The sequence below is a fragment of the Agelaius tricolor genome, unplaced genomic scaffold (genome assembly GCF_023055355.1).
Source record: "Agelaius tricolor isolate 1412-34295 unplaced genomic scaffold, bAgeTri1.0.p SCAF_1, whole genome shotgun sequence".
NCBI classification, from domain to species: domain Eukaryota; kingdom Metazoa; phylum Chordata; class Aves; order Passeriformes; family Icteridae; genus Agelaius; species Agelaius tricolor.
In genome coordinates, this window is record NW_027269261.1 from 109427502 (window position 1) to 109441228 (window position 13727).

The window sequence follows — 13727 nt, forward strand, 5'->3', positions numbered from 1 at the left end:
CTTGGGTTTCTAAGTCCTTGTTTCAGCATGAAAAATCCACAGCTGCTGAAGAGGAGGGAAGCAGCTATGCTACACAGGAGCATGGAACACCACTATAAAATAGCACCCCCTTTTCAACTCCTGAGGAGGGGAGTAAAAGGTGAGATCTCCTCAAAACAGCAGCAGGTCCTTAAAACAGCTCAGCATGCTGCACACATGTGGCAGCAAAACCATTCCATTGGGTCTTCTTCATATTTATAGGAAAAGCTTCATCTTTCATTAGTACAACTGCAGCAAGTTCAATTAATTAAGTACAATTAATGTTTCAAAACATTGACCATAGCTCACAGTGCTCTAGAGAGCTGGTAAGGGTCAAAACACAATCAGTGACTGCAGAACAGCCCTCACACAGCATTTGAACTTCTGCACAGAACAGACACAAGTCATTAAAACACAGAAACAAACCAATATATGCCTGCAAAGCTTTATTCCAGCTTCTTCCACTGCTTTGGAACAGCAGCAAATGCAAGACTTCAACCCAAAACAACTATGTTCCCCTATGGAGAGAAAAAAAAAAACCTCCCCACCCCTACCCCTCAAAAATACCCTCAACTTTTTTTTTTTTTTTGAGAAAAAAACACGTAACAATGCAACTTTTCCAAAAGCAAACATCAGAAAGCAGTGCTGTACAACACAATAGCATATACAGAAACTCACAAGAAACTTCTGTTGAAGAACCACCCACCAAACATTCCATACAAGTCAGTGCACCCCCACTCAAAAAAAAAACAAACCAGTCGAGGCAAATTCTTATTTAGGAAATTACAGCTATAAGAAACAAGCTAACAATAACAGTTTAGCAACAACAGCTCTAAGAAAACAAGCTGAAAATAACAGTCTGCCAACACTATTCCTTTATAGGGAAGTTCAGCAGTGACAGGTATTTGGTCAGTTAGGTAGAAAAAATAAGCCACTCAATGCTCTGCTGGTATTTTTGTTCCCACAAACACATTTGCATGGGAACATTTCATACACAGGCACTTGTTCAGTTTCATGTGGTCAACGTGCCACTTGGTTTCAGCACTGCTGGAGGACATGAGGATCTTCAGCTAAATTGCTACTGCAGCCAGTTTGCTTTTCTATAAGGAATAAACACAGATTAGACCCATCAAGATGTTTCTATAAATGTGTATAAGGGCATAAAGATCAAAAGGGCTTCAGACTAAATACTACTGCCATACTGGACCATGTTAAAAGACTACACTTATTATACAAAGATAAAACAGCTGAAACAGCAGAAGATGAAGCAGCAGTGCTCTCAGTTTTCAGTTATGAGTTCAAGTTATTCCATCCCTCAGTGGGCTTGACATAAACCACTGCAGGAGTTTTTGCACCCTGAGTACTTCCTACTCAAACTGCCTTTCCAGGCAGTGGCAGTGTGTGCAGCAGGTTCCAGCTCTGTGACATGTGGGTGCATGACCCTGACTCACCTTTCCTGTGCTGGTGCTGAGAGTGCACACACTAACTCCAGTAAAAAAAAAACAACTCTAAAATCAAAAATAATCCTGCATTTGAGGGATGCAATTCTGGGAGAGAGTTTGCAGACTGACCATTTTAACATTTTATCAAATTCTTTAACTACCATTTTTCTTGCTCAACAGGCAACCCAGTCTCTGTTGCAGGCTTCCTAATTTGTTACCCATAAACCAGTAGTTATACTGAAATACAATCACCAATTAATACCTGAAAGCATAAATGCTATGCCCACTTCAACTCAGTTTAGTCTTCATCAGGCAACCACAGAAATAAATTGCCCAGACAGGTTTTGGAGTCTCCATTCTTGGACAGATTCCAGAACTGGCAGTAAGGTCTTTCTTTAACAACCTGATCTAGTTGGCCCTGCTTTCACCACCAGGAAAGGCCCCTTTCAGCCAGAACTGCTCTACAATTCCATAATAGCATACAAACAAAAAGAACCTGTACTATTTATTTGGTACATTTAAGAAGTGTTTACCAGTAACACTTCAAAAATTTTAAGTAACAATAAAGATGTACTATTTACAAACTATCCTTACAACAACTAAAATGGTATTATTGTGGATTTAGATTTATAGATTATGGGACTGGGGCACTCAAATGCTAAACTAAATCCTTAATTGAGTCTGCCTAGCAGTTGCTCACCTTGCCTCAGAAACATGACCAAGAACAGCATGCTGATAGCAATGCTCAAAATCCTGCCAAAATCTATAACTTGGGTCAACCACCCCAGCTGTTCCAAGAGGCTCAACTCATTAGATGAATAAATAAATACTAAATTGGTTTGTAATCCAGACACAGTAGCAGCTTTCATTCCATGTAGTCACCCTTAAACTGACATACATAAGGTAATGCTATCAAGAAAACCCCAGCAGTATCAACTACATAAGCTCAAATTAGTGTTTCAACTGTATTTTCCAAAATAAAGCATTTCCTAGAAAATTAGAAACCATTCAAACACAGAGTACACAAACCATGTGGGGGCTTAAGGTAGACTTACCTTGAAGTAAGGACTCCTCTGGTAAGGACTGCAAGTTTTCTGTTGCAGGGGTTAATGCCTACACAAAAAGGGATCCTGTTAGGAAGCTGGCACTATTGCCAAGACTTCCACTGAGGTGCTTCCTTTAATACTAGACTAACTTCTTACTGGACTCCTATTTACCATTGTTTTTCTCCCTTATAACTCACTTCATTAGTCTTCTGCCCACTTTTCACTTGGATACAAAGACTGCATGTGAAGAACAAACTGGAAATTCATGCTGTTATCATCACCAGCACCATGGCTCATGACCTGAACTTTGGATGAGTGGATGAGTTTTTCATCCACTGGTAGGTCCTTCATGAAGAACACTGGTGAAAACCTTACTATTCCTTCCCAATTACTCCACAATAGAAGTATTTTTCATGACTTAGCAGTTAGCTAGCAGCCTCTCTTAAAACCTGTACTGTCCTGCCCAGCCCCACACTGCCATACCTCCGATGATCTGCGAGCCCCGTCAGGAATTCCGTTCCAGACGTTCTCAGGATGCACAATCTCCTCATTGCCACTGCAGAGGTTCAACACCTGTACAGACAGAGCCAAAGGGGATCTAGCACAGCAGCAATACACCCAACAAGCAAGACACAGCAGTAGGAAAACACAGTTGAGGACTCTGTGCCTCTGGGAAGGTGTTGAGAAGTCTGGATCTTGTAAAGAAGAACAAGCTGATCTCTAATAAAACTGAATGTAGGGACTGAGATTGCTCAAGGCTCTTCTGGGCTCCTAACCCAAGCATAGTGAGAAAAGGGCTGCAAAACAACTACTAGATCAGAACCAGAAGGAAGCTGATGAATGAATGGGGATATCATTACATGATAACCCCTGACACTGCCTCTCATCTGAATGCACCTGAGCTTAGTTTTAGATACCCAAGGGATCTACCAGCACTAGAGCTGACTTGTACGATCTCAGACATTCCATCTTCCAAAAGGATGCTTTTATGAAACAACCTTTTGGATTTGCAATCCTAAATTATAACCTAGAGGTCATTTTATGTAAGTATAATGTCTGTGCATGTTGTACATCAATACACACTCCCCCTGGACTGAAGAAAGACGTTTCATTCACCCCCCAGCTCAAACAGCAGTAGAACAAAGCAGCTCACTGCATTATTCTCTGCTGTTAAAGTTAATTCCCACCAACCACTAATGCAATATACATTTCACTGAAGCAGGGATAGTTGTGGATTCATTATTACTTGTGGTATAGTTTGAGTTTCTTCCCAAGTTTCTAGTGCTCTAGCACTAACTCCTCAAAGCACCAGTAAAATAATGGCAAGTTTCATGAGCATGTAATGGTAACACAGCTCCACTGCAGAACACTAACTTCAGGCCAGACAAAACCACACACACGTGTGCCTCAAACTGGAGTCAGATCCTTCAGTATTCCCAGTCAATAAAAGAGCATAAGATGTGAAAGGAACATCAAGTGTTGGCATTTATCATCAACTCTATTTCAGACACCGCTGTTTCTCTCTAGTCTATAAATTCAGAATCAGCCTTTGAAATACTTAAATTCTGTAACAAAATGTAAAAAAAATATTTATTTAGAGTTTAGAGAAGGACTAGATCTTAAGACTGCAGAAAGAGTATTCAAACCACACTTACCTTGGTACCCTTCTCAGATACCTCCAAAATGCGAGCATCACACCATTTGAGAGAAGTCCACACCACACATTTGGAACCAACAGCAAAGCCCTTCAGATTACAAGGATAGTCATGGTGTGCTACAAGAAATGGTAATTTTGCAGTGAAGGAGGAAGGAAAAAAAACCTCACAAAACCCCACAAAAATCAACCCTCAAAAATCAGATATCTCAAACACTGCTGCCCCACCCCCTCCAAACTACTTGATATTTGAAAGATAAAAATTTGTCATCCCAAACAGTCTGGCAAATGCACTTCATGTTCAGAAATGGATTTCCACTCAAAATCATTAATATTCCCAAGTAACACTAGTTGCTGAGACTGTCACACTACCCATGAGAAACTAAACTCAGTCTGCTGTCCTTAATTCATGAAAGCATTAACACTAATAAAATATCTTTAGGGAATAAAAGTTGGGTTTTTTACAAGAAAGCTATTTTCATTTTTGAATGGCACAACATTTTGATTATTTAACCCTTTAAAATCAGATACTTTACCTGCATTGCAGTCAGCCAAGTTCTCATTTTGCTTTTTGTCTTCCCCAGGCTTACAGCCTAAAGACTGAACACACATATTTTCACTCTCTTTAAATGAGTCAGTCAAGTCTTGTTCCATCCATTCTTCCACAGAGTCACCTTTCCTCTTCTGCCACCCCTTATGTTTCTCAACTTTACAGTCACATGATTTCACAGAGAAAACAGGCCTTTGATTTGCTGAGTCTTTTGAAAGAAATGAAAATTGACTTCCACTATTTGCAGAACTCTGTAGCACAGCATGTTCCAGCCCTATCAAATCTTCCTCCCTGTCTTCCTCAGGAGGCTGAACATTAGGCAGCACCAGTTCCAGAAAGGGCTCAAATTTGGCTCCTAGCATCAACTGCTTGTCATGCATCTTCTGGTGCAGCTCTTTCTCAGGTCTACCACCAGATGATGACAGCCTTAGGGAAGGAGGGTCTGCTTCCATCCAATCACCTAGTATAGCTTCTGCTTCATGAATTCCAGACAAATTCGCTTGCAGTTTCTTGGTCTCCTCTCCCAAAGAAGGCTGAACATCAGATGGAATCAGCTCTACTGACTTCTCTCTGTCACTAACTGGAAGCACCAGATTTTCTTTGTCATTAAGTAATGGCAAAATTTCAAGACAGTTCAGAGCTGTCAATTGCCCTGTCTCCTCCCTCACATCTGGCAGCACCAGCAATTCCTGCTTCAACACTGTCTCTCTTGTTTCACTGCCTGATGCTGCCTGCATTTCAAGAGACTTTGCTTCCAGTGCTTCCTTTGTTCCTTCACCACAGGAGGACTTTTCCATAACTCCCTCTAGCCCCTGTAGGAGCTCATTTAGATCATCACATGGTAAGTGCATTTCTAATGGATCCAGTTGTCCTAACGTCTCTGCTCCACTGCTTGCAGATGGCTGTGCCTGGAGCACTGGCAATCTCTGCAGTCCCTGTTCTTCTCCTAGGAAAAGGCTGGCTGCTGGAGCACTGCCTGTCACTTCTGCTTTCAGCTCAGCCTCCTCTCCAAACAGTATTTCAGACAGGTCTTGTTCTTCAGCTTTCATTCCATTGCCCACAGTATGAGAGCTGCAGTTTCTCATTGGTTCTAGCAGCATACTGTTAGCACTGTCACCTTCAGACAGAGGCATCTCCTTATCAAAACTGGTCTCATGCTCTCCTATTTCACATCCACCATCAGCCTTCCCACTGGCAGCTCCCACTGACACATTTGCTTCTGCAGTTTCTAAGCACTCAGAAGTTACACCCAGGAAAGGATCAGAACAAAATAAAGCACTTTCACTTTCTTCCTGAGCTAATCCACAAGCAGCAGTAGTTTCTTCGTTGAGACAAAGACCCAAATTGCTGTCTGAACTTCTGTTTTCCTTTAGGGGGTTGCAAAGGTTTGAGGAAGCACTGTCACCAGTTTCTTTATTAGCCTTCCAAAAAGGCTTCATCTCTTCATTAATACTATTGCCAGAAGCTTCCAGCTTGACAACACACAGAGGGATTTCAGAATCTTCATTTTCCAAAATTTCTACAACTTCAGCTTCTAATACAAGGTTTTCAGTCATATCATAAAACTTCTTATTTGCTTCACTAAGCCATGAGCCATCTGGGGGACTGAAACCTGAGAGACAGCAAGCAAAAGCTTGCCCAGGCACTCCGAGCAGTTCACATGGCATCTGTCGGATCATCTCCAGCCTGACGTTTTCCTCGCTTCCGTAATCCACGTGTCTAACAACGACACTGTCATCATTCACACTGCTGATCTGAGCTCTGTAGAACCACCCATCCTGACTGTATTTTGCTAGACAAATATCTCCACTTTTAATACAAGACTTGTCATCATTCAGAGAGTTTAGTCCAAGCTTTTCAGCTTCCTCTATTTTTTTCTCTATGTAGCTCACGTCTTTGGTATCAGCACGGTGACACCAGAAGTATCCTGGACTATTTACTACTGTGACGTAAATTTTTAAAGTCTGACCTGCCTCTGGAAATTTCCAGATAAACGATTTACAATCATTTACACAGGAAATCTCATTTTGTACCTGAGGAGGCAAAGGCTCACAGCCAGTGATCATGTCATAGTTCTCTCTTTTATCAATTTTTCTTCTTGAGAAAAGTCTTTCTGTACTTGCAAGATCTTTATCAGTTAAATCCACTGTTATTATACCTTGATGGTCACTGAGAATAACTTCCCATTTATCCTCAACCTTCTTCACAAATTCACATGACAGCAGGATTTCACTTGTTCTCTTGGTGAAGTAAAACACTGCTTTCTCTGTCCAGCCAGCATTTTTTTTGCATTTGAGTCCACCTAGAAAGCAGTGAATGCTCATTGCTGGAATAGATGACAAGTTCTTAGGGAGCCTGCGTGCTTGATCAACACTAATCACAGAAGTGTCGCCATAATCAATATAATGCACCCTTATTGAATTGTCAGAAGTCTTCTCTTTTACTACAGCTCGATACCACAGGCTGTCTTCTGAATAAACAGCACTGATTAAATCTCCTGCTTGGAAAAGCTGTCCACAAGGGTCCTTCACTGACTTCCCATTGTTCAAACTTTCCAAAATGTTGTTAAGCTGAACCTCGTCACTCCCTAGTTGAACATAAAAATCCTGTGGGTCACTGACATAAGACACATACACTAAGGTTTTAAGAGCTGGCACTATCTTCTGTGGTGGCAGATCAGATGCATTTTTAAGCATTATACAGCTGCCTTCAGCATCAGACTTAGTATCTGACAGTGTATCCATCTGGGAAAAGAGCAGAGACTCCTCCCCTACTTTATTCAACAAAACAGTGTTGTTCTTACTGTTAAGCACCTCATTAGGTTCTAGCAATCCAGCACTCTGTCCCTTCACAGAGTGCTGGAAAAGGTTTACAACTTCTTTGAAGTGTCTTTTGCTCCCTTGCTCTTGCTGGGCTTCAGGTCGACATTTTTTTCTTTCAAGAGGCCTGCCTGCACTGAAAGGGGACCCTGCAGTCTCATTCCTCTCATGCACATTCGTATTTCCAGCGCACAAAGTCTCACTGTGTACACGACCACGCACTCCTGTACTGTTTAGGCTTAGCTCTTTCAGTTTTGTATTAATTTGAGTATTTCTATCAAACAACTCAACCAGCAGTGTATTATCAGAGTCCTTTGCTACCACTATTGCTTTTAATCTCTTTTCCAGGACAGCTTCTTTAAACCATGTTTCAGCTTCCTTAGAAACAGACGATACATCAGACACAGAACACTTTATGGCCTGCATTGGCACAAGCAAGATATCAGAAGCATCATTGGGTAAAATAAGCAGATCATCTGTCTCTATTGTCTCTGTGTTCCCAAAATCCACAAAGAAGACTTTAGCCTTAGGTTGTCTTTCCATAATTACTCCCCTATACCACTGACTGTCAGAGTACCTTGCCAGACACAAGGTCCCAGACTTCCCCAAGGATCCTGAGCTGCTCACTCTCTCACTCAGGGAAGTAATGTTATCAGCCAGCTGTGCCAAGGTATCTCCACACCTTTCAAGCTGGCAGTAAAATGTCCATGGATTCTCAACATGTGTAATATAAACATCTTCCTCACTCCCAATTTTGATACCGTGACTAGAATAATAGAAAGAGTGAAGATGGACCAAAGATTCCAGATGTTTTTGAGGAAATAAAGGCCTGGCTACACCTCTCTCAGTGAGAAACTGGCAAGCACTCTGAAAAGGTGTGATTAAATCTACAATGTTAAACAGGTCCCTATTTATTGAAGCCAAGGCAAAGATTGTACATTTTAGGTCAAGGTCAGATGATGAATCAACAACAAACTGACGAAAAGCCCGAATTGCTTCTTCATCCCAAGCAAAAGGATTCTGACCATTGGGTTGGATTAAGTTGTAAAGGCTGCACCTGAATGCCTGAGCCTCTAACCTAAGGAAGCGTTCATTAATTGCACGCAGCTTTGTTAGACACACCTGCTCTCTGTTGCCATAGTCAACATATATGACTTCTACTTTTTCTGCACAAACTCCTTCACTAACTATTAAAGCCCTGTACCATTTTTTGTCCTCTGAATACTGGGCTAAACAGACAAGATTTGGCCAAACATGTGGCTTGGATGAATTTCTGCAATGCTCCTGAATTTCATCCATTAGTATCTCAAGGTCCTGGCAATTTCTACTTAACTGACACCAAAAACAACTAGGACTCTCAACATATGACAAAATAACATTAACTGTACTTCCCACTTCTAAGTGGCCTCCACAAGAGGAGCCTGGCTTAATTTCCACATAGTTCTGCCTCACGGAGGTGTGCAGATTTTCCTTACCCTCATAGTCTTGAGAAAGAAGAGATTCACTATTTTTAGAATTATGAATGGTTGCAATAGGGCTCTCTCTGACCATCACACCCACATGAGAATCAAATATTCTATCACTGCTCTTTAGATCACATTCTTCTCTGAGCCTCTTCTCTGCATTTACTTGGCTTTCCTCTGCAGCACACACTAGGGAAGAGGCCTGTGTCACAGACTCGTCTGATTTCTTGCAAGTCTTGGGTATTTCATACCTCTGGTACTTAGCATAACCCCCCTGGGCCATGAGTTTACTTACTCTTCCCTCTCCTAACTGGGACTGGTCAAAAATTTCAACCATGTATTTGTCACCCTGCACATTCAAAAACCAAACCTTTAGTTCCTTATTCAGTACCATCTCCCTGAATGCAGACACAGCAGCTTCACTCCAACTCCCTCTTGGAGGGGAGACACCTGCCAAACAACATTTCAGAGCTAAAGCAGGCAGTTCCCTGAACCGAGGGAGCAGCTCCTTCACAGCACACAGATCCACAGTTTCTGTACTGCCTCTGTCCACCAGGTGTATTTCCACCCCAGTGTCCAGCACCCTGGTAACCACTGCTCGATAAAAGACACCCTCGTTCCCGCTGGCACAACAAAGGGATCCAGGCTGTGGGTCCCACCCAGCACCATCCAGCTTTGTGGAATGGGAATAAAAATTCCACATGCTCTGCTTCAGCTGTCTGAATAGCTGGTAATACTCATGGAGCTGCAGCCAGAACTCAGATGGGTCTTGGACGTGGGAGACCTGTGCACCGTACAATGTCCAGGTCTTCAGATACACACCAGCTACAGCAGCAGCAGCCAAATCCCCATGTGCTAAAATAGGAGGTACTTCTGGTGGCAATCCCAACTCTTCAACTAAGGATTCCTCTACTTCCAGCTGCTCATGATCCTCAGTTTGGCTCACATGACTGCTGGCCAGGCAGCAAGCCTGAGACCCAAAAAGATGGTTCAAATCAACACCATTTTCCCCATAGAGAGTCACATAATAGAGATGCTCAAAGGAGTTAAAGGCTTTGATGTGAGCACTCACTCCTCTGCCAAGCACCAACGCTTTCAGCAAGTCAACCTGCAACGAGGACCAGCCACAGCCCCCATCCGAAACACCCTGAAGAGCACACGCGTAAGTGACCACAGGCATGCGGAAACACTCGGCAGGCAAATGGCGCAGGTTCGCTCTGGTCACAGTCTCCTTCTTGCCATAGTCCACAAAGATCACGAGAGCTGCATGCTGGTCCTGCTCCCCAGCAATGAGCTCCAGCAGAATGGCACGGTACCACTGGCCATCCATCCCACGGGCAGCACAGGGCGAGCCCACTTTGGGCAGTAAGTCCTGCTCCCACCGGTCATAAGCATGGCACATGGTCTCAGAAAGGCAACAGATCTCCTGTGACAGGCACTGCAACTGGCAGTAAATGTGATGTGGGTCCGAGACATGGGTCACTAGGACAGGCTCTGTCACACCCAACTGAAGCTGAGGGTAGTAGTAATCCAAGGCAGGTGACAGAGGCTGGTACGAGAACAACACATGGACAAGCTGTGGAACTGCAAAAGCTCCAAGGGAACACGCTGGAGGCTGCTGACAGAGCTGCTTCTTTAACTGGCCAGAAGGCAGGCAGCGCCTGAGCACCTGGCAGAACCAGCTGGGAGAGACACGTTTGGCCAGGCCCAGCTGCTGCATCTGAGCCACGAGCTGGGGCAGCTCGAGCACGATGACCTGCGGCATTATCACCTCCTGCACCACACCAGACACCTCCTTGCCTTGCAGGAAGCTGAGGAACTCCATCGCCTCCACGGTCCACTTGGACACGGGTGAATCCCCACTCGCTGTCCCCTCGTTACTGTGGGAGGGCATGACTTCGGCCACGACACAGCCCAGCACCTCCGGGGGCAGCTGGAACAGCTCTGAGCAGCCCCGTGCCAGGTAATAGGCGGATGTGGTCACCACGTACCCCTCGTCCAGCAGGAAAACACGGTAGCCCTGGGCACTACAACTCACCACACAGCAGCGGTACCACACACCCAACACTTCCACCAGTGCCATCTCTCCCGGGCACAGCCTGGTCCCGCTTGCCCCCGGCCCGCCGGACTCGGGGCGGGCCGCCAGGCGCGGCCCTGCCGCCGCCTGGATCTCGCGGTACAGGAGGGCATAGTCAGCCTTGCTTTCCCCCAGAAGCCCCCACAGCCGCAGGATGGGCACCTCGGGATGCAGCCCCACAGCACGGACCCGCAGGGTGACGGTATCACCGCGGCCGAGGGACCCCGGCCCGGAGCTCATCGCGAAGCCACCTCGCCCCACCTCCGCTCCCCGCACGAGGCGAATGAAGGCCTCGTTCCCCGCCCCTCGGCCTCATATAGAGCACGCGCCGCCCACGTGACCCACGGGGAGCCGTTAGCGGTTGCCCCAGCGGCCGAGTCCATTTCGATCCTCTCGGTGGGGTGGAGAGCGGCGCAAAGCGAAAGGAGAAATGGAGGGGTGAAGCCAGCTGAGACGTGGCGCCGCTCCTGCTACGCTAAGAGTGCGCGGAGTCGCCACGAAGAGGAGGGTTACGGAATTATGTCCGGGGCGCCGCGAGGCTCAGGGCAGAGCCGGGCGGAGCTGCCCTCTCCCACGGTGGAGCGCTCCACGAGGGACGGGTGGCGGCGGGACGGCGGGGGCGGGGTGAAGGGGAGAGCGCGCCGAGCCCGCTTAGTTCCCATTGGTCAGAGCGGCGCCGGAGGCGGGACAGGCGTGCGGAGCTTGGCGGCTATTGGCCAGTGGCGGCCTGTGGGCGGGGCGTGGTGTGAGGGCGGCAACCGTGGCGTGAGGACGGGGAGCTGGCGCTAGACACCCGTCAGGAATTGCTAACAATTCACAGCCGAAGAGAGAGATTTATTAACAGTTAAAGAAGTCTTTCTCTACGAGATTTTTACGAGGCATTTTTGGGCATTTTTTTCATTTTTATTTTGAGCTGTGCCTCAAGGGTCCGCATTGGGACCTGGGTTATTTAGTATGTTCATTAATTGCATAGGTGAAGGGTTGGAGCGCACCCTCGGCAAGTTTACAAGTGACACCAAGTTGAGTGACACCAAATCCTCTGAAATCATTGGGATAAATAAGACCCTCTAACGCTGTCTTTTTAGTGTTAGCGAGTCAGGCATTATTTTATTCTTGGCCAAGAGGGGGTTGTGTGGGTGTGGCTGACAAAATCCTGGTCTCTACAGAGATGCAGATACAGAACCTTTATGTTTATTTATATATGTATTTTTAGCAAGCAAATTAATATTCACTGGTTCTAAATGACAGAATTCTTGTTCATTAATTAGTATTCTGTCTTCTGTTGGATATTGATTTCTCACTTCTGCAAATTAGTCTATATTCTTCAGTCCCTTTATTATCTTTTTTCCCAGGTAGGGACTTTCCAGCACACATACTAAGTCTTTGTTAGTCTCTTTTTTGTCTGCTGTTTTCTGCAGAATGTCTTTGTGGTCCATAAATTGTGCACTCCTTGTATCCAGTTTCATCAATAGACCTCTCTTCTTCCAGGCTTTGTTAATTGAAGCGTATCAAGGTTATTCTAACAAAACTTAGAGTTTCAGTGATTCTCCCAAGCTGTGTGCCCATAAAAGTAGCTTATGGCAACTTTGATAAATGCAGGCTAAAAGTGGTTTTACACACTGCTTATAATTAATATACTGGTTATGATGATCAGAGAGGCTGAGCAACTGTCCTTCGTGGAAAGGCTGAGAGGGTTGGGATTGTTCAGCCTGGAGAAGCTTCAAGGGGACCTGATTGTGGCCTTCCAGTACCTGAAGAGAGCCAGCAAGAAAGATGGAGAGGGACTTTTTACAAGAGCCTGGAGTGACAGGACAAGGGGGAATGACTTCAAACTGAAGGAGAGCAGGTTTAGATTGGCTGTTAGGAAGAAATTCTTCACTGTGAGGGTGGTGAGACATAGGAACAGGTTGCCCAGAGAAGCTGTGGATTCCCAAACCCTGGAAATGTCCAAGGCCAGGCTGGAGGGAGCTTGGAGCAACCTGGGATAGTGGAAGGTGTCCCTGCCCATGGCAGGGGGTTGGAACTGATCTTAGAGGTCCCTTCTAACCCCAACTGTTCTATGACTGTATGATAAAAGTACTTATTCTGTCTCGTGAGAAAGGTAAAGCTGTGTATCCATCACTGGCTTATCAGGCTAACAGGATGGCAGCAGGAGCAGCAGCTTTGCTGCTTTGTCATTGCTGGTGCTAGAGTACAAGACAGAAAGAACTTGGATTTGATTCTCAGGATGACAGAAAAATACCAGGATTTCTGAACAAAACCTTTGGAGTGATGCACAGGAGATTCTGCCTGAATATGAGGAAGAACTTTACTGTACAATGACTGAGACCTGGAGTGGATTGTCCAGAGAGGCTGTGGAGTCTCCCTCACTGGAGATATTCCAGAACTGACTGTGTAATCCTGTGCCCTGTGCTCTGGGATGACTCTGCTTGAGCAGGAAGGTGGAACCAGATGAGCCACTGTGGTCCCTTCAACCTGCCCCATTCTATGGTTCTGTGACTCCCTAATAATGGTGAGATTAATACTTTCCAAGCTGGAAGCACACTCCCAAATGCATACAGCCACAACTGAACTACAGAACAATCAGAACAAACAAGTGCAAGCCAAGAAAATACCCAAACTGTGTTCAGTGAGAAAATGGCACATTGGAGACACTGG

General features: G+C 45.2%; 1 protein-coding gene across 1 annotated transcript; it reads right to left on the reverse strand.

Annotated features, from left to right (window-relative positions):
* Window positions 1-2238: 2238 nt before the first annotated feature.
* On the reverse strand, window positions 2239-11523 carry TDRD6 (tudor domain containing 6). The gene is made up of 4 exons (XM_071446849.1): window positions 4697-11523; window positions 4162-4280; window positions 2990-3079; window positions 2239-2573 (listed from the first exon to the last, which is right to left on the reverse strand). The coding sequence occupies exons 1-4, from the start codon at window positions 11307-11309 to the stop codon at window positions 2469-2471; spliced, it is 6927 nt and encodes a 2308-aa protein (XP_071302950.1). The 5' UTR covers window positions 11310-11523; the 3' UTR covers window positions 2239-2468.
* Between the last annotated feature and the right edge of the window lie 2204 nt (window positions 11524-13727).